This window comes from Oncorhynchus masou, chromosome 11, assembly GCF_036934945.1.
Source record: "Oncorhynchus masou masou isolate Uvic2021 chromosome 11, UVic_Omas_1.1, whole genome shotgun sequence".
Classification (NCBI taxonomy): Eukaryota; Metazoa; Chordata; class Actinopteri; order Salmoniformes; family Salmonidae; genus Oncorhynchus; species Oncorhynchus masou.
Window position 1 is genome coordinate 40,101,477 of NC_088222.1, and position 26,189 is coordinate 40,127,665.

General features: G+C 43.3%; 1 protein-coding gene across 4 annotated transcripts in view; it reads right to left on the bottom strand.

The window, feature by feature from the left end:
- Window positions 1-4,035: 4,035 nt before the first annotated feature.
- The window catches only part of LOC135548693 (E3 ubiquitin-protein ligase TTC3-like), a 31,575-nt gene continuing 9,421 nt past the window's right edge, over window positions 4,036-26,189 (bottom strand). For all 4 annotated transcript variants that reach the window (XM_064978535.1, XM_064978539.1, XM_064978538.1 and 1 more), the window contains exons 13-46: window positions 25,209-25,254; window positions 25,022-25,109; window positions 22,051-22,087; window positions 21,184-21,238; window positions 19,961-20,051; window positions 19,489-19,641; window positions 15,021-15,101; window positions 14,789-14,898; window positions 14,568-14,694; window positions 14,327-14,449; window positions 14,131-14,232; window positions 13,948-14,040; window positions 13,798-13,862; window positions 13,476-13,612; window positions 12,364-12,684; window positions 11,911-12,186; window positions 11,732-11,778; window positions 11,554-11,613; window positions 10,791-10,867; window positions 10,543-10,698; window positions 9,699-10,338; window positions 9,537-9,608; window positions 9,295-9,444; window positions 8,909-9,048; window positions 8,669-8,737; window positions 8,421-8,517; window positions 8,225-8,328; window positions 8,025-8,109; window positions 7,778-7,879; window positions 6,882-7,144; window positions 6,672-6,798; window positions 6,260-6,400; window positions 5,986-6,078; window positions 4,036-5,796 (exon numbers count right to left, since the gene is read on the bottom strand). In XM_064978535.1, coding sequence (XP_064834607.1) covers window positions 5,668-5,796; window positions 5,986-6,078; window positions 6,260-6,400; window positions 6,672-6,798; window positions 6,882-7,144; window positions 7,778-7,879; window positions 8,025-8,109; window positions 8,225-8,328; window positions 8,421-8,517; window positions 8,669-8,737; window positions 8,909-9,048; window positions 9,295-9,444; window positions 9,537-9,608; window positions 9,699-10,338; window positions 10,543-10,698; window positions 10,791-10,867; window positions 11,554-11,613; window positions 11,732-11,778; window positions 11,911-12,186; window positions 12,364-12,684; window positions 13,476-13,612; window positions 13,798-13,862; window positions 13,948-14,040; window positions 14,131-14,232; window positions 14,327-14,449; window positions 14,568-14,694; window positions 14,789-14,898; window positions 15,021-15,101; window positions 19,489-19,641; window positions 19,961-20,051; window positions 21,184-21,238; window positions 22,051-22,087; window positions 25,022-25,109; window positions 25,209-25,254 — 4,457 coding nt within the window. In that variant the 3' untranslated portion in view covers window positions 4,036-5,667. The remainder of the gene's footprint in view (window positions 5,797-5,985; window positions 6,079-6,259; window positions 6,401-6,671; window positions 6,799-6,881; window positions 7,145-7,777; window positions 7,880-8,024; window positions 8,110-8,224; window positions 8,329-8,420; window positions 8,518-8,668; window positions 8,738-8,908; window positions 9,049-9,294; window positions 9,445-9,536; window positions 9,609-9,698; window positions 10,339-10,542; window positions 10,699-10,790; window positions 10,868-11,553; window positions 11,614-11,731; window positions 11,779-11,910; window positions 12,187-12,363; window positions 12,685-13,475; window positions 13,613-13,797; window positions 13,863-13,947; window positions 14,041-14,130; window positions 14,233-14,326; window positions 14,450-14,567; window positions 14,695-14,788; window positions 14,899-15,020; window positions 15,102-19,488; window positions 19,642-19,960; window positions 20,052-21,183; window positions 21,239-22,050; window positions 22,088-25,021; window positions 25,110-25,208; window positions 25,255-26,189) is intronic.

The following is a 26,189-nucleotide window of genomic DNA, read 5'->3' on the forward strand; positions in this document are numbered from 1 at the left end:
GTTATGTTATCATTGTGAATTGGCTTAACACCAAAGAGCTGGCTCAAGGAGTTAAGCAGCTTCAGTAAAGATTGACACATTTAGACTGAATCCATATTCCCAAACCATAAGATCAGAGATGGCTGGCTGAAAGTAATGATCTGGCTTTCTGACATACTGTACCCCCCCCAGGACTCAGACGTAATGTCCCAACAGCAGATGAACTTCACTTTCAATGTAAGCCTTAAATAACAGATTTTAATGCTGGGCTAAGGACCTGATGCATCTGGAGGAAACTCCCATCTTGGTAAATAGAAAGTAGCTACTTGCATCACACAACTCACAGAAATGTTTTTGCAGACAACACAGGAAACAATGCTTTGGACCTTCAGTTGAGTGATGCCTACTCTCTTGTGGACAGACTACAAACAAATGCATTTGACCAAATTACATTACTTTAATCTCTGTTAACCCAGAACTAAGTGATACACATGACCAAAAGTATATTCATTTGTATTTATTATGGATCCCCATTTAGCTGCTGTCAAGGCATCAGCTACTGTTCTTAGGGTCCGGCTAAATTAAGGCAGTTATACAATTTTAACTTTACAATACATTCCACAACACACTAAGTGGACACCTACTTGAACATCTCATTCCAAAATCATGGGCATTAATATGGAGTTGGTCCCCCTTTGTTGCTATAGCAGCCTCCACTCTTCTGGGAAGGCTTTCCACTAGATGTATGGACTTGCTTCTATTCAGCCACAAGAGCATTCGGGATGTTGGGCGATTAGGCCTGGTTTGCAGTCAGCGTTCCAATTCATCCCAGGCCAATCAAATTCTTCCACACCGATCGACAAACCATTTCTGTATGAACCTCACTTTGTGCACAGGGGCATGGTCATGCAAGGGCCTTTCCCCAAAATGTTGGCAGCACAGAATTATCTAGAATGTCCTAGTATGCTGTAACATTAAGATTTCCCTTCACTGGAACTAAAGGGCATAGCCTGAAACATGAAAAACTGTATGTATTATGGATCCCCATTAGCTTCTGCCAAAGCATCAGCTACTCTTCCTGGGGTCCCGCAAAATTAAGGCAGTTTATACCATTTTAAAAACATTACAATACATTCACAGATTTCACAACACACTGTGTCCTCAGGCCCCTACTCCACCACTACCACATATATACAGTACTAAATCCATATGTGCGAATAGTGTGTATGTTATCGTGTGTGTGTATGCATGTCTGTGCCAATGTTTGTGTTGCTTCACAGTCCCCGTTGTTCCATAAGGTGTTTTTTAAAATCTAATTTTACTGCTTGTGTCAGTTACTTTATGTGGAATAGAGCCATGACTACATGGAATTCTATGTAGTACTGTGTGCCTCCCATCGTCTGTTCTGGACTTGGTGACTGTGAAGAGACCTCTTGTGGCATGTTTTGTGGGGTATGGATGGGTGTCTGAGCTGTGTGCCAGTAGTATAGACAGACAGATCGGTGCATGCAACATGTCAATACCGCTCATAAATACTAGTGATGAAGTCAATCTCTCCTCCACTTTCAGCCAGGAGAGATTGGCATGCATATTATTAATATTAGCCAGCCGTGCTGCCCTGTTCTGAGCCAATTGCAATTTTCCTAATTCCTTTTTTGTGGCATCTGACCACACGACTGAACAGTAGTCAAGGTGCGACAAAACTAGGGCCTGTAGGACCTGCCTTGTTGATAGTGTTGTTATGGCAGAGCATCGCTTTATTATAAACAGACTTCTCCCCATCTTAGCTACTACTGCATCAATATGTTTTGACTATGAGTTTACAATCGTGTTACTCCAAGAGGTTTAGTCATCTCAACTTGCTCAATTTCCACATGATTTATTACAAGATTTAGTTGAGGTTTAGGGTTTAGTGAGTGTTTTGTTCCAAATACAATGCTTTTAGTTTTAGAAATATTTAGGGCTAGCTTATTCCTTGCCACCCACTCAAACTAACTGCAGCTCTTTGTTGAGTGTGGCAGTAATTTCAGTCGCTGTATTAGCTGACATGTATAATGTTGGGCCATCCACATACATACACTATGGCTCTAATCAAAGTCAGTGGCATGTCGTCAGTAAAAAAAAAACTTTTTTTTTTTTTTTTTTTTAAAGCAAGGGGCCTAAACGGGTACCCTGGGGAATTCTTTGTGTAAGTGCTTGTTGAGTGTCCTTCCCTATAAGCAAGCTGAAATTCTGTTGTCAATTTGTTTACTGTAAAATAGCATTGTATCTTGTCAAACACAATTTTTTCCAGAAGTTTACTAAGGGTTTGTACAGACTGATTGGTCAGCTATTTGAGTCAGTATTCTTGGGTAGAGGAATGACTTCCCTCCAACAGCCTAGGAGCAGTGCCTTGTTCAGGGGCAGAACGACAGATGTTTACCTTCACCGTAAGGATTCGATCTAACAACCGTTCTGTTAAAGGCCCAACGCGCTAACCTCTAGGCTACCTGCCGCCCCAATTCATTGTGACACCATTATAGGATTCCAACTTTCCAATAAGTTAGTTTGGCAAATTTCTGCCCTGCTAGAGTTGCCCTGGTCAACTAAGTGCAGTTATTGTGAAGTGGAAACATCTAGTAGAAATAACTTGAAGCGAAGTGGTAGGCTGCACAAGCTCACAGAATGGGACCGCTGAAGCGCATAGTGTGTAAAAGTAATGTCTTCACTTGCAACACTCAATTCGGAGTTCCAAACTGCCTCTGGAAGCAATGTCAGCACAAGAACTGTTCGTCGGGAGCTTCATGAAATGTGGCCAAGGAGCCGCACACAAGGCTAAGATCATCATGCACAGTGTCAGTTTAAGTGGCTTAAAACTTGCTGCAATTGGACACCGGAGCAGTGGAAACGTGTTCTCTGGAGTGATGGTAGTCCGACGGACGGATGAATCTGGGTTTGTAGATGCCAGGAGAATGCTACCTGCCCTAATGCAATGCCAACTAAAGTTTGGAGGAGGAATAATGATCCAAGACCAGCTAAGCTAATCCCTACTATTGTGACAATGAGTTGTCATAATGCTGATTTTAGGGGCACTGGCAAACACAATGTAAGTAACTTAATGTATTCGGGGCAATTAGGGGGGCATCTGTTGCAAGCCGTAATCATGAGCCTACAAACCAGAGTTACACTGAGGCGGTGTGGAATAGTAGTAAGATCACTTTATGAAGCTCACCCTGCACTATCAGCTCCATGAAAATAATGAGTAAGTCTACCTCTGATAAGCTTCCCAGTAAAGCATTAAAAACAAAGAACCCAGAAAAGTGCTAAAAATAGCCCATATTAAAATATGTAGCCTAAGAAACGAGGTCCATGAAGTGAGTAACTTGCTTGTCACACAGGACATTCACATTCATCTCTGAAACTCCCTTAGATAATACCTTTGATGATACAGTGGTAGCAATTCATGGTTATAACATCTACCGAAAAGACAAATGTAAACACAGGAGGTGTTGCGGTCTATATTCAGAACCACATTCCTGTAAAGCTTAGAGAAGATCTGTTAAATACTGTTGCATAAATATGGCTACAGGTTCATCTGCCTCACCTAAAGCCCATTCTTGTGGGAAGCTGCTATAGACCAAGGGCTAACAGTCAGTACCTGGATAATATGTTTGAAATACTTGATAATGTGATATCAGAGAAGTATATTTTCTGGGTGATTGAAATATTGACTAGCTATCATCCAGCTGTCCACTCAGGAAAAAAACTTAACTAGTGCCTGCAACCTGGTTCAGGTGGTCAGTCAACCTCCCAGGGTAGTTAGTTACAAACAGCACAGGAATTAAATCATCGACATGTATTGATCACATCTTTAACACTGCAGATATTTTCTTTAGAGCAGTATCCAAATCCATAGACTGTAGTGATCAAAATATAAATAGCCATATCTAGGAAAACTAAAGTGCCAAAGGTTGGGCCTAATATAGTGTATAAGAGGTCAAACAAGAAGTTTTGTAGTGCTTCATATGATGTAAAGAATATTTACTGGTCTGCGGTGTGTAATGAGAAATCAGACGCTATACTTGATACATTTATTAAACTACTTATTCCAGTTACTAATAAGCACACACCCATTGAGAAAATTATTAAAAACTGTTAAATCCCCTTGGATTGATGAGGAATTGAAAAATTGTATTGAGGGGATAAGGAAAAAGGTACAGCAATTAAGTCTGGCAGCCCAACTGATCGGCAAATGTACTCCAAATTAAGAAATCATGTGACAACTAAAAGGAAACTACACTATGAAACAAAGAAATTATGTAAAGAATGCTAGTAAAAAGCTTTGGGGCACCTTAAATGGCTTTTGTTTTTACCAAAATTTCAACTCTGCTGCTCCTTCAGTCATAGAATCAGATGGCTCATTCATCACAAAGACCACTGATATTGCAAAATTCTTTAAGGATTTCCATTGGCAAGATAAGCAAACTTAGGGATGACATGCCAGGAACAAACACTGACAGTACACATTGGATCAATTTATGAAAGGCAATAATTGTACTTTTGAATTCTGTAAAGTCAGTGTGGAAGAGATGAAAAAAGTATTGCTTATCAACAATGACAAGCCACCTGGGTCTGGCAATTACTCAGGATAATAGCAGACGATATTGCCACTCCCATTTGTCACATCTTCAATTTAAGCCTACTAGAGACCGTGTGCCCTCAGGCCGTCATTGTAAATATTTGTTCTTAATTGACTTGAATAGTTAAGTAAAAGGTTGCAAAAAAAAAATGTATAGTCACTGAGCTCTTCAGTAAGGCCATTCTACTGCCAATGTGCCTATGGAGATTGCAATGGCTGTGTGCTCAATTTTAATCACCTATGAGCAACAGATGTAGCTGAAACCAAATCCACTAATTTGAAAGGGTCTCCACATACTTGTGTACACACACACACACCAGTACCTGACATTCTATTAAAAGAAGGAATCACATGCTTTTTATCTGATAGGGAACAGTTGTAGGGGTCTCGTTGAAAACAAACTGAAAGCCGTGAGTTCGGTTAAAAACAGGTTTTTCCTGAGATTCCAACAGATGACAGCAGTTGTCAGGGAAATCCTTCAGGCTACGGCTGACTGCTTTCAACAGCATAGAACTTGTATGAACAAGTCTGATTAACTCTTAATTAAAATCTGTCAATTTTAAAATTACCTATACAAAAATGTGGTAAATATTTTTTAAATTGCAGTTGGTTCTTTCCTCCAGTTCCAACTTTTCAAAGTAACTGGCAATCAAACTTTATTACACCAGGCACAAGAATCTTAAGACTTTCAGAATTAGCTCAACCCATAACCACACTTAAAGTAAACCGGGCCCAACTAAACATGTGTCTAATGACAACGCTGTGATTAATGGTTATGAACATATTTAACACAAACGTTGTCTACTACAAAAAAATTTGCTTAAGTAAAAAGTCTAAACCATATAATAGCACATACGATAGACGCAAAATAAAAAGCTCAACATTCATTGCATGATGGAGTATAAACCAATATAATCATAGTAAGAAGATCGCTCGATAACTGGTCCATCGCACTTGACTTTCGTCCAATTTTTTTATCGCTACATCTGACAAATTGAGGAGTTGAACATATACTGGGAATCAATCAGTGTTTAGAATTCAGGCATAAAGGGGTTGGTAGCTGGGGGTGTTTAAGAGAAAGCAGCGGGCGTGTGGCCCCTGCGTATTCTGCCAGGTAGCAGAGGGAAATCCTCGGGCAGGAGAGCGTGCTCTCTGCAGGTGGGACAGGTGCTCTGCTCCTTCAGCCACGACTTAATACACTAGAGGGGGAAGGGGAGAGGAAAAGATAAGTGGTAGAAAATGACTGACCGACAAACCAATCCCGAATGCTAGAACAGAAATTCCCAGTTTCTGTGTTCTACTTGCCCTAAATAACCACAGGGCCATAGATAAAAGCACTGGGCAAACTCAGTTGCAGACTACTTAAGGGTGTGATGAAGTGGCCTTACCTCTCTGTGGAAACTGTGTCTGCACTCCAGCACACACAGGTCCACCTGGGACATGTCCTCATGGCAGATGATACAGGGATCCTCCATGTTCAACTGTACAAGACACATATACATCAGAATCAAAAAGTCCTTGTAGTACACAACAGCAAACCCTACAATCTACGCACTATTTAGGCTTCGGCATCTGTGCATGCATGTTATTGTCTGACCAGGAGAGTCGAGCCCTGCTGTCATTACTGTGCGCGACTTAGTGTGAAGTGCAAGCTGAACTCACCGCCTTTGACTTGGAGTGTCCTTGGGCACCCACACTCTTCCAGACATGGGCGGGGGGTCCAGTAGAGTGGACAGAGGCTGGAGAGTCAGAGCGCGAAGGGGGCCCAGCAGTGTCACCCGTACCAGCACTGCTCAGCTGCTCCTGGACACACAAACACGTTAGTTCACATGGAAGCCAACAGTTGTGGGCATATTTTAACCTAGGAGTGAACGCGAATAAGGACACGATACATTTTCAATTGATGCTTCCATTCAATATACTTTGAGATCGCTTTAGTTCAAAATCTCACTAAACATAGTGATAAAGATCATCCCTGATAGAGGGGATACAGAACTAGCGCAAGTATGAAGACATTTGCCAACAGGTGTAGTATGGTCCTAGTCCTTGGTGCAGGTTACTTTGGGGCTCTTACTCTGGTGGAGTCCTGGTGGTCCAGGATGAGCTGGGCCACTCTGTTGATGACCTCCTGGTAGGACAGGGAGTTCAAGCAGCCTCTGTTGGCCGTGCGCATCTCCCCAATGAACTTGGACAGCACAGGCCTGAAATGACAAAATCAGAATTGAATACAAGAGCGCTCGTACACCCATAATAGCCATTTGTGCACACGTTTCTGTTACGTTACCTGCTATAGTGAGGGAACATGACGCTGAGCCGATCTACGATTCTATCGTACACATTGGTGGGCTGTGGGGCCGGTGGCCTGGAAGCCTGGTTCGGCCTTGTGATAGGACGGTTAGTGGTAGCACTAGCTGGAACTCGAGCTATACCGGAGGGCAGTGCAACACTCTGATCCATGGCTGGGGCAGGAGGGGCTCTAGGCAACCCCGGGTGACCATAGAGGGGGGCTCTCATGTGCACTGGAGGGCAAGGGAGCTGCTGGTGAGCCTGGGGTGGGAACAGCATCAGTGGGAGCCGGTTAGTAAGACCACTTGACAGGAGATTACAACGGAAATGTTCCAAAACACCTTGACAAACTGACATGGGGCAGAGGTAAAGCCTGGTGAGATGGTAGAGCGGTGTGTACATATAGAAAGAGTTCTGTTTCAAGCAACATTGACTAGATTGTGGGCCACCCCACATAAGAGACATCTCTTCTCTGCCTCTAGCTAGCTGCCTGCTCTGACCCCAGGGACCCTCTAATGGGGAAGTGGAGCCCCAGGACCTGCCTGCCGTGTGAAGCCTGCACTGCATCTCAAGCCTGGCACCACTAGGGGAAAGCTCAGGCCTGGGGGAGGGCGGATGGATGGGACTGAGGGGAGGCAGAGGGGTACCAGGCACAGGTCTTCCTCTGGGACAGAGTATATCTGGGAGAAGCAGGGCACCACAGGCCTCACTCATCTGACAAACAGCTTCAAGGTATAGGCTGAGAATAGCCAATGCAGTTTCAAAGCATGTGACTAGGTGTTTATGGTCACAATCGCATGCTAACATGCGGTTTGTCAGAATGGACAACAAAATAAAGACATCATAAAAAGTAAACCTTTGCTAAACTTAAAGTCTGGTTGTGCTGCATCTTACCGGTACAGGTGGGGGCCAGGGGGCACTGGGGACTGCAACTGGGGGTAGAGTGCACAGCCTGGTCCCCCTCTTCACCTGTTCCATCTGATCCTGGTACTGTGCCTGTGGAGAACAACAAAGCTGTCAAACAAACAGACCAGCCCTCAAAAGCCTGTGCACCTTATGTCCAATGTCTTCTGTAATGGTCACATTGGAAATGGCATCCCAATAGTTGAATCTGTGTTTGTTAGCATTGTTCTTTTTGTACCTCAGTTGAGCGGATTTTCTCCTCTGCTTCTTGAGCACATGCTATCCAAGCCTCTGTGGCTGACTGGAGAATTTGGGAAGGTAGTCTGAGGAGGATGAAGGAGAGAAGAGATTGAAACTGCTAAACTGGTTCTGGTGACAGCATGCAAGTGACTCTACGGGCCCTTGGTCTATCCTGTGTTTAGTGTTACCGACACCTACCTGGGTGAGACTTCCTTGAGTTTGGCCAGGATGGCCCTGGCATCAGACAGAGACCTGTAGAGGCAGCGCAGGCCACGGCTACGCTGGTTCTCCAATATAGACAGCTAGGGAACATGTCAGTTGGGAAAGAATATTAGAGCTACAAATGGTATGAGAAACACTCACTACCCACACTAACAGAATTCAACCCACATACCTCTGCTCCCTGAGACCTCCTAGTTGCCTTGGCACACAGGTCTCTGCACCGCTTGATCTCATCCTCCAGGCTCATCTTCTCAGCAGCTGACTGGTTACTATGGGAAAGAATCACTGCACATTTAGCACAGCAGCAGCACACTGCTCAGAAGAGTTAGTGGCATGTTAACCTAAATGCCACTCATTAGGACGCATGTGAAAACACTGCAGGTGTTGTGCTGCTGTGCGTTTAGAAACATGTCAACATGCCTCAGCTCCAGGGAGTTATTCAGCTGGGTCTCATACTCCTTGTTCTTCTTGTGGATGTTCTTAGATATGCTGTGGAAAATGAAAACAAAAAGTTAGAATCAAAGTTTGTCATTCACCTATATAGACAACCAAATGTGCATTTATCAATGACTCCAATGAAGATCATGTTGAAGGTCCCTTTGACATTCACCCATGGTGCCCAATTTGGATATACGCAGGGCTAGACAGTGTTTGCCATACCTCTCCTGTGACTCCACCAGCTCCTTTATCTCAATCTTTAAGGCCTTCAGTGTTTCCTGATTCTCTTTCTTCTCCTGTTGGTCCTTCTTTACCTCCTCCTCTAGCTTCTGCTGGAACAGGCCCAGCTCTTTATGGATGATCTGGAACACAAAACACCATCAATCACTGGGCAAAACATCATGGAATTCTTCCGCCCACAATAAAACAGTAGGTTCAACTGCTCTTTCAGACAGAAGTAGGGTGAAGTGTTGCCCATAGACAATGATCTTGGGTCAGTTTTGTATTACTCCACTAATGATTAAAGTTAGGGAAGCTGATCATAGAGCTCGACCTAGGGAAACTTCACCCTGAGCCTTCCACACCAGTATGGGAGTACGCCTTTCTACCTGTATTGAATGGTTGATTTCCTCTTGCTCTCCTTCTAGGGCAGATATCTCCGTTTGGCGTCTTTGCTTCACAGCACCGTAATCCTGCTTCATTTGCTGGATCTGCTGCTCAAACTCTGCATTACTCTTCTCTTTCTTGTTCATGTCTCCCTGGAGCATGGAAACAGGAATGATATGAGAGGTCAATGATAGAGCACAATGATGTATTAAGTACAAAGGCTTATTAGGTATTCAAAACTCACATTATTCCCTTCAAAAGGCTCATAAGGCTCCGTGTTAACAGCCACTTCACTCAACGTGTCACAAGTTACTACCTATAGAAAGGGAAAAAAACGAGACATTACATTTGGCCTTGTGATCGGTGATCTTAGAAACTTTCAAATGGAGTGAGGACAATCCCCCACCTGTACTTCCACTGCAGTCTTTCCAGGTGCCTTGGCACCGAGAACAGGAACATAAACAGTCTCACACAATCCCTGTTCATCCACGTCACTAATATAAAGGTCAAACGCCTCAAGGTTATGTGGATCATGGTTATTATATGACATGTCCTCCGCTCTCAGAGTTCCAATGGCACGTGCTATTTCATTGGCAGGTGGGGCTGGTGGAGCACCAAAAACAGGTAAAACATATGGGCTGGGGAGATTGGCGATCACCTCACGATAGCCAGTGAATTCAACCGGTTTAGGCTGCACATTAACGATGGCAAAAGGCTCATCATAATCCCTAGGTCCAGAGTCATGAGAGTTTGGGAGGAACTCCATAGCAGAAGGGTTTAGAGAGAGTCCATTGGTGATATCCCCTATGAAGTCTAGATTGTCCATTCTGTGAGTGTTGGTATCCTGCAGTGACACAGCGTGCTTCATGAGGCCCAGGAGGTTGTCGGTCATGACGAAGCGCAGCGACTCGAGGAGGAAGTGCTCAAGGCCACCTGCCTCCTGGATCTTCTGCTGGGCATCAGGAGGGAAGTTGTAAAGCTCACCGACCAGCAAGGGGTCCTGGGCCCCTAAGGGACCGTACTCTTCCAGGATCTGGGCAAAGTAGCTGGGAGGAAAGGCAGACTTACAGGTTAGAGGAGCCAGAGTCCATACACAAGGATCAGCATGACATCTGAATACACAACCAATACTTCAGGTCATTGCTTGGACTTGTGCATCCTCATGAGTCATTGATACAAGTTATAACACATTTTCTGCAGACTAAGAGACCCTGCTGTCCAATACCCAGAGAAATACCCGAGGCACTTACTCGTACAAACTCTCCTTAGTTGGGTCAGGGTTGTTGTCCAATATTCTATTGTAGTGGCTACTGCGATTGCCAATGTTGTACTGTCCCTCAAACTCTGCAACCTGATTTCGAAGATGATTGGGAATGCTGAATGGGTCAGTGGAGTCAAGGAACATTCTGCAGAGAAATTATGAGCTGGTGAGAACAATGTGGGGGTTGTCAATGGGCAGACTTAATGAAGACAGTGTTCTACAAAACAGGTAACTTACAAAGAGTCATGTAAAAAATCCTCCTCGTCCTCCTCTCTTGAGGTACCACCTCTCATTCCCGACAGGACAATAACGGACTAAGTAACAAAATAAAATTAGATTGGATGTCCAGAAAACACACAAAACCCTATATTTCTCTAGGTTAAAGGCTAGAGTTACACAAAGCAACTTTCACGTCACTTGCAATTGCAACTAAAATTGCATTTCAAAACAACTTTGCTATTACATGAAGCAACTCCAAAGCAATTAAAATTGCATCCAACAGTCAATCAAATTGAAGCTGCTTGTTTGAGAACACTAAACTCAACCCATGCGATCTGCTGCATTCTCATGTTCACAATTTAGTGGTTTATCCAACTGCTTGATTCTTCTAACAGCAAGGATATAGAAGAAAAACAGCCTGTACAACCAACAGCTAACAAGCAAAGTTCATGGTGGACAATCTGTTTAGGGAGAGGTTTGGGTTCACGTCAAAATTAGACTGCTAAACCATGTACAATAATTCGTATACATCTCCTGTTCTGTCAACCCCGATTGGTTTTTGCTGCACAGCACTGAAAGCGGTGTTAACGTAACTGGGTCAGAAATCCAAACCTTCGAATGGTTCATGTGACAAGTTTGTTTTGATTGGCTGTTGCACGCAACTAGTTGCAAAAATTAGATGCAGCCAAGTTGCAGGGGTGTGTTTTTCGAAGCAACTGTTGCAAGCAACTAAAATAGCGTGGAAGTTGCATAGTGTAACAGCCTAAGTCCTAATGCTCACCCCCTTTGGCTCCTTCTGCTTTTTTTTGCGGTTTCTGTTCTTAGTCTTAATAGGAGAATTCTGAAATTGAGGGTTTTGATTATTAGTATATTATGCCTTACATCAAATGCAACATTAAAAGACAGTTGGCTTTAAAAAGGAAATTATAAAAATGTGGCATCCAACAATCAATACTTACAATTTCATTTTCAATCCCTGTCTTTTTAATCACTAAACAATGCCCGTCTGAAAGAGGTGGAAACAGTTAAGTTAACACAGCTGGAAACAGGAACAAGAACAGCAGCAAAACTTACTGAAATATTTGCTTCAAGTGGACCTTTCCCCTGGTAAGGAAGGTGTGCGGGTCCAAACGCTTACCCATTAATTCAAAATAATCATCCAGCACAGTGTGGCAGGTGGTGTACTGGTCTCTGTGCTCCTCCAGAGTCCAGATAAACAGCCTCATTTCCTGGGAAGGGGCCTGCTTCAGGTACTCCGTTAGAGTCAGGCCTAGGCGGCTAAAAAACTCAGGCATGGTCCCAAACTTCTCTATGAGCATGTCCTGCAGGGGGGGGAAATTGAGCAAAGGAGCAAGGTCGAGCTGCTCCAGATGGTCTGCATAGCGGTCAATGAAGAGTGCAGCTGAATTCAGACCTGGGGAGATCAGGGGAAGAAAGAGAAAATTAGCCAAGCTGGCCCATAAAGCATAGTTTGCAGCTGAGTAGCTGAAGAGAACCAGTAATCTAGTGGTGAGAGGGTACACAGGTATACAGCTGGGGAGGTCAGCATTGCCCTTCAATACATACGTTGAAAATGCAAATGTGTGCTGACCTGCACTGTTCAGTTGGTGGGCCCAGTCGTGCAGCTTGGGGCTGGTGACCAGGCAGCTGCTTAGGCCATGGATAAAGACACGGGCCCACACCCGGTTCTTCTTTTCCAGGAGGAGCTCTACAACATCCCCCAGGGTCTCCACCTGCCTCTCAGTGTAAGAAGTGCCCAACTTGTTCCCCTTGATCTGATCCAGGTCCATCCATGGCTTAAGGTTCTCCATCAGGACAGAGATGTTGTGGCTCTCAGCCCTGAGTAGGTCTATACGCTCACTGATCTGAAGCAGAACACGGTCCCCGTAAGCTAGCCAGGCAGGGGATGAAGCTGGAGAAGGGTGTTCAACAGTTAGAAACTGAGGATAATGTGACTAAGAGAAACTGTGGTGTGGTCAGAACAACATTTGGAAAGTAACAGTGATGTGGATTGCATCATGCATTTATACTGAACAAAAATATAAATTAAACTGACGAGTTAATATAAAGGAAACTCAAGTCAATTTAAATTCATTAGGCCCTAATCTATAGATTTCACATGACTGGGTAGGGCCGCAGTCTGGGAGGGCATCGGCCCACCTACTTGGGAGCAAGGCCCAGCCAATCAGAATGATTTTTTTTTGTGTACAGAAAGGGCTTTATTACATTTAGAAATACTCTTCAGTCCGCAATTCTGGCAGTCAGCATGCCAATTGCACACTCCAACTTGAGACAACTGTGGCATTGTGGTGTGTGACAAACCTCCACATTTTAGAGTGGCCTTTTATTGTCCCAAGGACAAGGTGTACCTGCGTAATGATCATGCTGTTCAATCAGCTTCTTGATATGCCACACCTGTCACGTGAAGAGATTATCTTGGCAAAAGTGTTCACCAACAGGGATGTAGACATTTGTGCACAACATTTGAGAGAAATAATATTTTGGGCGTATGGAACATTTCTGGGATCTTTTACTTCAGCTCATGAAACATGAGAAAGACTTTACATGTTGTGTTTATATTTTTGTTCAGTGTAGTCACATCTTTACATCCTTTAAGGGTGATGTCATTGAAACAGGTTCCTTTAGAAAGGAACATGTTGAATGTACATCCGGAGGAATCTAATACATGTAAGATGTGTGTACCCTTCTGTTCTATGACAATGGTTTCCCCGTTCTCCAAAGGTATTTGATCATTCTTGGCTTGTGTAGACAGAGAAGCATCTTGCCTATGTTGCTTCCGCCTGAGTTTACGATCCTCTCTGGATTTCAACTTCTTGAGACTGGCAAGCAAAATGAAAAACATTGAAAAGATACAGAAACAATTGTGATTGTGTAATAGTACTGCCTTGGTTAAAGATATGCTTGACATACAAATTGTGTTGTCTGTTCAGTAGGCAGTCTGATAAAATTAGTTGGGTATGGACATTAAGAGAAACTTGAGCACAAAAATATTATTTCATCTCACCTTGTACATTTCTGATTTACTCTCAATGTTGCTTTACCCATAGGTTTGTCAATAGATGCTTCAAACTAAAGACAGAATAATATATTCATTAGCGTGTTCTCCAAATTTGCAATGACTTAATAACGTGACAACTTTAGAAAAATTCCTTACCTCACATTTGACAAGCCCTGTTGAACCATAGATTTTAATATGACAGATTCTACCCCCACAGTCTGGAGTAAAGCACATTCCCTGCAGGAAATCCTGTGGGTAAAAACAGACATGAGTATACCAGAGGCAAGCGTAACGTAAAATAAAATTGGTATGCACTTGACCGTTGTAAATAGATGTTACCTTTTCATTCTTATCAGAGAATGCTGTTGCTTTCAACTTCTTCCAACAGTTGATATGGTACTCCACTTTGCAGCTTTGACAGCAAACCATCCGAATGAAACCCTATGAGTAAAGACAGCAGTTTGAGTGCTTAGTGAACATGTTAGAGGTCTGACTTTCATGGAGGCAATTTAGGTTGAACACATTTGCCTTTAACCTTAAAATCTGGATCTGTGAAGTAGATTTCTATTTTGGAATGTCCGTGGCAATTCTGATGCCGACAAATGGCATCTGGTTTAGGTGGAAATTTGCACATCTCTATGGATTCCTCTAGCAGCTCCTGGTTTGGGGTTAAAATAAAACAGAACAAAATCTAAATGACACTAAGCAATGACATCTCCTGCCTCATTTCAACAGTTGAGTTGACCCAAACCCAAGTGAGATCAATGAAAACATACCTTGAAATAGTCCAGCTTACTTTCCTCAACAATAACTTTAGTAGTGGGCCAGGTCAGTTTACCAGGAGTTATCTTTTTCTTAACCATTTGCATAGAATCAGAAAACTGTTCCAGAGCAAGCGGAAATCTACAGGGGTGGAGGAAAAAAAACATTTCAGTTTAACCAGTGATGTGCAGCTAATTTCAGCGTGATCTATAAGTATTATTCCATTTGTATCTACCGGTTCTCCTTCTGATATGCCTTTCCAATGCCATAAAAAACAAGGCACTGAAACTTCCTCTCTTCAAAATGCTTGATCTTTTCAAAGTCTTTATGAGCTTCAGCAAGTTCCTAAATAGGAAAAACACATTAGTACAAAGCCTGATGGAGTGCAAATTTGATTTGCAGACCATATCAAAAACACTAACATTAGCCTCCCTTTGTAGCTAGCTACCACACAGAATGTTTCTTACCTCTGGTTGACCAATCTCTATCAGAGCTGAGGCATGGCCATAAATCAGCACAACTTGGTCAAGAGTACAGAGGCCAAGTTCCTGGGGAGAAAAAAATAAGTTAATCAGCTGCTAACTAACTTAGACCACCGCTACACGACCAGAATTGTGGACACCTGCTCGAACATCTCATTACAAAATCATGGGAATTAGTTTGTAGTTGGTCCCCCCTTTGCTGCTATAACAGCCTCCACTCTTCTGGGAAGGTTTTCCACTAGATGTTCGGAACATTTCTGCAGGGAATTGCTTCCATTCAGCCACAAGAGCATTAGTGAGGCGAGGCACTGATGTTGACCGATTAGGCCTGGCTCACAACTCAAATTCATCCCAAAGGTGTTTCGATGGCGTTGAGGTCAGGGCTCTGTGCAGGCCAGTCAAGTTCTTCCACACCGATCTTGACAAACTTTCTGTATGGACTTCGCTTTGTGCACGGGGGCATTGTCATGCTGAAACATTAAGGGGCATTCCCCAAACTGTTGCAAGCACAGAATCGTCTAGAATGTCATTGTGTGCTGTAGCCCTCATTGAAACTAAGGGGCATTAGACTGAACCATGGAAGAAAAAAGAAAATAAACATTCCAAACTTTAGTAGGCATCATGCATTGGTGCAGGTACAGGTCTCATGGCATCCGCCAAACCCAGATTTGTCCATCAGACTGCGAAGCGTGATTCATCATGCCAAAGTCCAACGGCGGTGAGCTTCATACCACTCAGAGGACAGACGATTTTTACGCCTCAGCAGTCCCGTTCTGTGAGCTTGTGTGGCCAACCACTACGCGACTGAGCTGTTGATCCTAGACATGTCCACTTCAATACCAGCACTTGAAATTGATCCGGAAAACATGCTAGCTAGTTAAAATGTGTTGGTTAGCCATCTAAATTGTCAAGACTTGGTTGTAGAGGAAATAAATAAAAATCTGCTTCGCACTTGAGAACGCGCACCATGGCGTCACCTCCACATCTGAACAAGGTCTAGCAATGTTCTCTAAAACAAAGCCCAGCGATGTACTCATTCTGCCAGTTACATTGAAAAAAAGTGTCTTAGAACAGAAGCAAATTGACAGAAACTCTTGCTACATTTGCATCCAATATCAGTTTAACAAATACACCCCAGTTTCCAGTTATGCTGCACCCTTCCTAATGCACACCCCGTTAAAGTATCCTTTTGTTACATTAGCCTTATTCTAAAAACGATTAAAATCTCAATCTACACATATTACTCCATAATGACAAAGCAAAAACTGGTTTACAAATGTGTAAAAAAGAAAAGGCTTAAATATAACATTTAAGTATTCAGACCCTTTGCTATGAGACTCAATTGAGCACAGGTGCATCCTGTTTACATTGATCATCTGAGACATTTCTACAACTGGAGTCCACCCGTGGTTAATTCAACATTTGGAAAGGCGCACACCAGCCTGTATCTATTAAAAAAAATAAAAAATGTAAGTACCACAGTTGACAGTGCATGTCAAGCAAAAACCAAGCCATGAGGTCGAAGGAATTGGCAGTAGAGCTCCGAGACAGGATTGTGTCAAGGCCCAGATTTGGGGAAGGGTACCAAAACATTTCTGCAGTATTGAAGGTCCCCAAGAACACTGTGCCCACAATTCTTAAATGGCAGAAATTTGGAACCACCAAGACTATTCCTAGAGCTGATCACCCCAAATTGAGCAATCGGGGGAGAAGGACCTTGGTCAGGGAGGTGACCAAGAAATCAAGTGACTGACAGAGCGCCAGAGTTCCTATGGAAAAAAGAACCTTCCGGAAGGACAACCATCCCTGCAGCATTCCACCAAATCAGGCTGAAGCCAGTCTTCAGTAAAAGGCACATGACAGCCCGCTTGGAGTTTGCCAAAAGGTACCTAAAGACTGACCATTAGAAACAAGACTATGGTCTGATGAAGCCAAGACTGAACTCTTTGGCCTGAATGCCAAGCATCACACCTGGAGGAAACCTGGCACCATCCCTACGGTGAAGCATGGTGGTGGCAGCATCATTCTGTGGGGATGTTTCAGCGGCAAGGACTGGGAGACTAGTCAGGATTGAGGGATAGATGAACAGAGCAAAATACAGAGATCCTCCAGAGCGCTCAGGACCTCAGACTGGGGCAAAGGTTCACCTTCCTACAGGACAACCAAGCATAGAGCCAAGAAAACACAGGAGTGGCATCGGGACAAGTTTCTGAATGTCCTTGAGTGGCCCAGGCAAAGCCCACACTTCAACCCAATCGAAAGTCTCTGGAAAAACCTGAAAATAGCTGTGCAGCGAAACTACCCAGCCAACTTGAGGCTCTGCAGAGAACCTCGCCAAATACAGGTGTGCCAAGCCTGTAGCGTCTCACCCAAGAAGACTTTGAAGCTGTAATCACTGCAAGAGGTGCTTAAACAAAGTACAAAGTTCCAAACTGCCCCTGGAAGAAACATCAGCACAAGAATGGTTTGCCTGGAAAATTCATGGGTTTCCATGGCCGAGCAGCCGCACACAAGCCTAAGATCACCATGTGCAATGCCAAGTGTCGGCTGGAGTGATGTTAAGCTCGCCGGCATTGGACACTGGAAACGTGTTCTCTGGAGTGAATTTCAAAAGTCAGTCAGTGTCTGGTGTGGCCACCAGCTGCATTAAGTACTGCAGTGCATCTCCTCATCATGGACTTTGCCAGTTCTTGCTGTAAGATGTTCCCCACCTCTTCTCTTCTACCAAGGCACCTGCAAGTTGCCGGCCATGGCAGAACACTGACATTCCTGTCTTGCAGGATATCAAGTGCAGAACGAGCAGTATGGCTGGTGGCATTGTCATGCTGGAGGGTCATGTCAGGATGTGCCTACAGGAAGGGTACCACATGAGGGAGGAGGATGTCTTCCCTGTAACGCACAGCATTGAGATTGTCTGCAATAAACTCATTCCGATGCCGTGACACCACCCCAGACCATTGGGGCGGCAGGGTAGCCTAATGGTTAGAGCGTTGGACTAGTAACCGGAAGGTTGCGAGTTCAAACCCCCGAGCTGACAAGGTACAAATCTGTCGTTCTGCCCCTGAACAGGCAGTTAACCCACTGTTCCCAGGCCATCATTGAAAATAAGAATTTGTTCTTAACTGACTTGCCTGGTTAAATAAAGGTAAAATTAAAAAAACATGACGGACCTGACAATCCCGCTCCAGAGTACAGGCCTCGGTGTAACGCTCATTCCAGCGACGATAAACGTGAATCCGACCATCACCCCTTGTGAGCCAAAACCACGACTCGTCAGTGAAGAGCACTTTGACAGTCCTGTCTGATCCGGTCTGGACGGTGGGTTTGTGCCCAACGTTGTTGCCCATGTCTGGTGAGGACCTGCCTTACAACAGGCCTACAAGCCCGCATTCCAGCCTCTCAGCTGATTGTGGACAGCCTGAGCACTGATGGAAGGATTGTGGTGCAACTCGTGGTGCAACTCGGGCAGCTGTTGCCATCTTGTACCGGTCCCGCAGGTGTGATGTTCAGATGTACCGATCCTGTGCAGGCGCTGTTAGTCTGCCACTGCGAGGACGATCAGCTGCCCATCCTGTCTCCCTGTAGCGCCGTCTTAGGTGTCTCACAGTACAGACATGGCAAATTATTGCCCTGGCCACATCTGCAGTCCTCGTGCAGCATGCCTAAGGCACATTCACGCAGATGAGCTTTCTTTTGATGTTTTTCCAGAGTCAGTAGAAAGGCCTCTTTACTGTCCTAAGTTTTCATAACTGACCTTAATTGCCTACCGTCTGTAAGCTGTTAGTGTCTGAACGACCGTTCCACGGGTGCATGTTCATCAATTGTTTATGGTTCATTGAACAAGCATGGGGGAAAGGGTTTAACTCCTTTACAATGAAGATCTGAAGTTATTTGGATTTTTACAAATTATTTTTGAAAGACAGGGCCCTGAAAAAGTGACGTTTCTTTATTTGCAAAGCGTTTATAATGTTGCCATCTTGGATGGTCATTATTTGCACCCATAGCTGTCTATGAATTTGAGAGTGGTTACATTTCTCCAGCCTCATCCCTCAGATTTTTAGCTAAACAGGGGAACCTCTTATAGTTTCAACTGCTGATTGTTGCTTAATTTGTTTTTAAATTTAAAAGGACAGCAGTGCATTTTGAACGCACAACCCCTCCACGTTTTTCAACTAAACGCTCAAACCACTACCGTTTTTGATTAATTGAACGTAATACTACGTTTTTTCATACTGAACACAGTATGAAACCGTGTTTAATTTTAATTGGGTATTAAAACAGAGCAATTTAATTCCTGTAACATAAGGGCAGTTTAAAACTAAAACTGACAAACACTGAATTTGATAGAAAGTTATTTCACAGTGGAGTACAATTTGAGCTGAAGTTGCTGAACTCTAACACACCTCTGATAGTGTCACTGAGGGCTGATTGTGAGAGGAACACTGTTCTGTACCTTCGGTGTGCTGGTAACCAGGATGCTTAGGGCCTGGGAGAAGGCCTGCTCTGCGTTGCGGCATCGCTGGTCAGCCAGGGCCATGTGGGCATCCTGCACAGCTGACATCAGTGCATCCCGCACACTAGGGTCTCTGGAGCTGCCGGATACCGCCTGAGTGGGAAGGGGTATCAGTGAGTCACTAATATCACACAAGTTGGTTTAGAAAAAAAACAACCTCAGGAGATCATGCATCAATCCTAGCTGACGTGTTCTTTGTGGTAAAAACAATTATGGGATGAATGTACAAACTATGTTTGAGCCAGGGAGGTGGTGGGTTAAACTCGCAGGAGGAAGGTGCGTAGGCCACAGTACATTTGCATGCCATTGGTAACGTACAGTTATGGCAAGAAATACAAGGAAGGAAAAGCATCCAGCGTTGTGAAATCCTGTTTGACTTGTGACAATGACCTCATGTTTCATGACGGTCTACCTTTTCCTTTGACTGCTGGTTTCTGTTCTTCCCTTTCGTTTTCTCTGAAGAGCAGGGCTCCGGTTTGCTGCGATTCTTATCAGCCATTTCACTGAAAAGAAACAGATCACTTTTAGGTTGCTAACTTCTGAGTAGCCTACCGTCAATTGCACAGCACAAAAACTTAACTGAATATCTCCAGTGTTACTTGAGGCAGACCAAAAACAGGAAATCACCCAAGTATGCAAGGGTGTGCACAGAGCAGTAGGCAGTTGGTGTGCCATGTGAGTCGACAAGCATTAATCAAGTTGGCAAGAAAGTACATAGCAAACAAAGGTGTGCCGTATGTGCTTTCCCTATACACAATTTTAAAACAGATTCAGATTCTTGGTAGCGTTCAATAAAGCAGAAAATATCCATTGCTTCCGATAAAGCCTAAATTATTTTCCACTGTTAGGGTGGACCAAAAATCTTAAATTTGCCATCATACTGTTCATTAGTGTTCTCATGATACCAGAATCTTTGGTTTGGTACCACAATTCCAAGGCAGAAAGGCATATTATTACCCGTAGTCATAGAATGCACTTGACCCAGCTACCAGTATCATCTTGCATTTTAATGTGTTCTAACATGTAATGGAAAATCTTTACCGGTAAGAGGCATTAGAAGACAAAAATGAATATTACCAATTGAACAACATCTATTGAAGAATAAAAATCAATGTCAGCGTTTACATAGCTGGCCATAAATGGTGCATTTTTACTTTCTATATTGGTTATGTAGGCTTCTAACACATTGCTTTCAAATACATAATACAATTGAGCTACATAATACAATTGAGCTACACAATACAATTGAGCTACACAATACAATTGAGCTACACAATACAATTGAGCTACACAATACAATTGAGCTACACACACACACACACACACACACACACACAAATAAAAAACAACTCAATCAGTAAATGACATGAAACATTTGACAGATGAAACGAAAGTAAAAATCTAGTACCGAACTCATGTTCTAGTATCGAAAAACGACTGAAGTTTAGGTATACCGTGCAACACCATACTGTTCATACACATTAACTTAACACACTAGTAATGCCCGTTTGGGGTCAATGTACTCCTTTAAAAATTGTTCATCCCCAATCAACAGCAGACCTGGTCTTTTGGTCTGGCAGTGAGGTGAGCCTAATGTATTACAAACCCGGAAAACAAATCGAACATAAAACTCACACTTTCATCTCTTTAGGCACCTTGGTATTATCCACCGAATGTGCTCTTCTTGTACCTTTCACCAAGGAGAAAAGGGGTTAGCTTCTAAAAACCATGAGGCTCCCAGTGAAAAAAAAAACAGCAACTTGGCAAAGAAAGTGGCAGCGTGTGTTCTTAAAGAGACAGCTCAAGGAAGTCAAAACAACCAAAAAGGTGATAGGCTAAACTTGTTAGGTATTAACATACGCAGCTGACTCATGTTAGGTATTAACATACGCAGCTGACTCATGTTAGGTATTAACATACGCAGCTGACTCATATCAAAAGCATCTCATGGAACCTAAAAAGCTGCATTGTATTTACCACAAAAACTAAAAGGCCAAACTATATTTGCTTACATTTATACTGAACGAAAATAAACTCAATTTCAAACACCTTGCCGAGTTAGTTCATATAAGGAAATCAGTCAACTGAAAAAGTCTTTAGGCCCTAATCTATGGATTTCACATGACTGGGCAGGGGAGCAGCCATGGGTGGGCTGAGCCCCACCAACTGAGGAGCCAGGTCTAGCCAATCAATGATTTCCCCCCACAAAATGCTTTATTACAGACACACGTAATGATCATATTTAATCAGCTTCTTGATATGCCACACCTTTCAGGTGGATGAATTATCCTGACAAAAGATAAAATGCTCAGACAGGTATTAAAACAACAAGCACAAATTGAGAAATAATCATTGTGCACAGAACATTTCTGGGATCTTTTTCAACTTATGAAGCATGGGACGAGCACATAACACATTGAGTTTATATATTTGTCCAGTGGATATCAACCCAAACAGAAGACTTAATTTCTAGCAAAACAGAAATAGCCAAAAACATCCTACCTGGTTGTGTCTGGCTTTCCACCTTGACTTCCAAGCCCTGTGTTCAGTGGCATGAAAAACATCAGAAATAAACAATAACTAAAACATGAGGGATGACAAACACTGAAAAAACACAAGATGCAACCATTCAGTTAGTTCATATATAATCTGTCAATTGGAGAGAAATATATATTTTTTTAATCAGTAGACCCTAATATATGGATTTCATATAACTGGGAATACTGGTATAAAATCAGTTTATCACAGATAGCGTTAAAATGTAGGGGCATTGATCAGTCAGTATCTGGTGGCCACCATTTGCCTCATGCAGCACGACATCTTTTGCATATAGTTGATCAGGCTGTTGATTTTGACCTGTGGAATGTTGACCCACTCCTCTTAAATGGCTGTGCCAAAATACTGGATATTGGCGGGAACTGGAACACGGCGATCCAGAGCATGCCAAACATGCTCAATGGGTGACCGTGCAATCAAAGTATTTAGACGTCTTTAGTCACGTTACAGCCTTATTCTAAAATTGATTAAATTAGAAGAGAAATTCTACACACACCATAACAAAGTGAACATGTAAATACAGTATTTTATTTTTAAACCAAATTTCTCAGACCCTTTGCTAGGAGACGGAATTGAGCTCAGGCGCATCATGTTTCCATTGATCATCCTTGGAGGCGTTTCTAAAACGTGAGACTGGACATGATTTGGAAAGGCACACAGCTGTCATATATATATATAAGGCCCCACAGTTGGCAATGCATGTCAGAGCAGAAACCAAGCCATGAGGTCAAAGGAATTGTCTGTAGAGCTCAGAGGCACAGATCTGGGGAAGCATACAAAAAATAAGTCTGCACCATTGAAGGTCCCCAAGAACACAGTTGAGCAATCAGGGGAAGGGCCTTGGTCAGGGAGGTGACCAAGAACCCAGATGTTCACAGAGCTCCTCCGTGGAGATGGGAGAACCTTCCAGAAGGACAACAATCTCTACACCACTCCACTAAAATCAGGCCTTTATGGTAGACTGGCCAGACGAGCCACTCAGTAAAAACACACAACAGCCCACTTGGAGTTTGCCAACAGGCAACTAAAGGACTCAGACCATGAGCAACAAGATGCTCTGGACTGATGAAACCAAGATTGAACTCTTTGGCCTGAACGGCAAGCAGCACGTCTGAAAGAAACCTGGCACCATCCCTAAGGTGAAGCATGGTGGTGTCAGCATTATGCTGTGGGATGTTTTTCAGTGGCAGCAACTGACACACTAGTCAGGATTGAGGGAAAGATGAATGGAGCAAAGCAGAGATCATTGATGCAGTCCTGAGCGCTCTGGAGTAGGTTCTCTGGGGCGAAGGTTCACCTTCCAACAGGCCAACAACCCTAAGCACACATCCGAGACAACACAGGAGTGGATTCCGAACAAGTCTCGGAAAGTCCTTGAGTGGCCCAGCCAGAGCCCAGACTTGGACATCACTCGAGAGACCTGAAAATAGCTGTGCAGCGACGCTACCCATCCAACCGGAGCGCTTGAGGGGATCAGCAGAGAAGAACAGCAGAAACTCCCCAAATACAGGTGTGCCCAGCTTAGAGTCATAGAGACTCGAGGCTGTAATCGCTGCCAAAGATGCTTCAAAGTACTGCGTAAAGTGTCTTAATACTTACATACATTTTATATAAGTTTACTTTTGATAAAATTCTAAAAACCTGATTTTGCTTTGTCATTATGGGGTATTGTGTGTATATTGAGGACATATGTAACCTGTGGAAATGTGAAGGTGTCTGAATACTTCCCATATGCAATGCATGTCTGGTGGGTATGCAGGCCATGAACGAACTGGGGCATTTTCCACTTCCAGGAATTGTGTCCAGAGCCGTGTGACATGGGGCTGTGCATTATCATACAGAAACAATGGGCCTCAGGATTTTGTCCCTGGTATCTCTGCATTCAATTTGACATGCCTGCTAATGCCATAATCCCACCATGGGGCACTCTTCACAACTTTGACGTTAGGATACCGTTCACCCACACGACGCCATCTGCCCGGTACAGTTGATTTAGCCGTGAGGAGCACACTTCTATAGTGTGCCAGTGGCCATCAAAGGTGAGAATTTGCCCATTGAAGTCTTATGACGCAGAACTGCAGACAGGTCAAGACCCTGGTGATGACGAGCATGCAGATATGCTTCCCTGAGACTATTTCTAACAGTTTCTGGGTTTGCGCAACCAAAGAACTTCAGCAGTTTCATCAGCTGTCCGCGCGGCTGGTCCCTGGCCATGCCGCAGGTGAAGCAGCCGGATGTAGAGGTCCTGGGCTGGCGTGGTTACACATGGTCTGCGGTTGAGGCCGTTTGGACGTACTGCCAAATTTTCTAAAACATTCCATTCTCATAACAGCTCTGGTGGACATTCCTTCAGTCAGCATACCAATTGTTATCTCCCTCAAAAGATTGAGATATGTGGCATTGTGTTGTGACAAATGCACATTTTAGAGTTGCCTTTTGTCCCGAGCACAAGGTACAGCTGTGTAATGACCATGCTGTTTAATCAACTTCTAGTGGATAGATTATCTTGGCAAAGGAGAAATCCTCAAACAGGGATTTCAACATTTGTGAACCAAATTTGAGAAATAAGGTGTATGGAAATTTCTGGCCTCTTATTTCAACTCATGAAATCAGTTACACATGTTCCGTTTATATTTCTTCAGTGTATTTGGTCTGCATAACATGCCTAACAGTATTACTCACAAACAGGACTTTAGAAACATTAATGTCCATGAGATGACATCAATGCTTTAGCTTATCAAACAGCTCACTGATCAGTGCACAACACAAAGCAATCACCAGTTGCTGTAGTTGAAACTACTCTTGGATTAAGTCCTGTTTGTACTCTACAAGGACTGTTGTGGACAAAATGTGTCATCCTGAATACAATTCATAAATTAGGGTACTGAAAGTTGAGGCTCGGGTCTGAGTAACTGACCTTGTTCTTAGCAGAAGGCTCAATCTTACTGGTGGGTTTAGCGGCCTGTTGTGACTCTGTAGTGTCTGCTCTGGTGTTACTCTCTGTCCTGTAGATAACAGTAAAACACCTGGTTAACAACTTCAAAATGATCAACAAATGCATGATTGCCGTTGGTTCGTAAACACTTGTATAATACTGTACATACCTTTTACTTGAAACTTTCTTAGCTGCAGTTTTATTTGATCTTCCAGCTAGAAATGAATAGTTTGTAAACATTAAAAGAAACATAAAATCAAAGATAATACCTAGACAATGATCTAGCAAAACCAGACTACCTCCAACAAACAATTATAAACTTAGAACAATTGAGGAACAAGCAGGGATGCAAACTGGTGAGAGCCCAACAAGGTGACACTTTGCGTTGCACTGAAACATGAAAGAAAAAAGAATCCCTGCTAGGGGGAAACGCAGATTAATTAAAACATATGCACTACATGATCAGTCTAAAATAAAGTGATTAACGTAACCCTAACTCACAGCTAAAAAAAATTGTAAGGAAAGCAATGTTATGTTGCCTAGACTATTGCAAGTAACTCATTTGTATCTTGCAGTTAGCCATGACAGCTAAGTAGAAATTAAATTAAACAGGCATTATATTTTTGCTCTATTATAGTGCCCACTACAGTAGACGTCGATCAAGTGCACAAGGCTACATGTGTGCAAAAATAACACTCACTGAGTAAAATAATTAATAATCCCCTCTCACGCGTTACTGTCAAGTTCAACACAAAAGCAATATCTTTGGGCTACACTGCAGTTATTACATTGTACACTTCTGCCTGTGGACATATGTTCTACAATGTGCCAGCAGAGCATGATACCCTTAAGTTGGCATAATTGATCTTGTTGTCTTTCAGGCAGAGAGTACACCTGGCATACCCCTTTTTATTCACCGTATTTAAAAGAGGGAAAGCGTGTGGCATTTCTTTCACCTATATTGGCATCCAGTATAAGCCAGGCCCAGCTACACTTGATCTCCAAATCCACTTGTTTAACAAGTAACGCCTCATTGACCTAATTCTCTCATTCTGAAGACAAACCATACTGTAAGGTTCCAGTAAGCACTGAACGCATTGTAACATGAGGAAAGGTGTTGTGCCGAACTACTACCCCCCCCTCCCCTTTG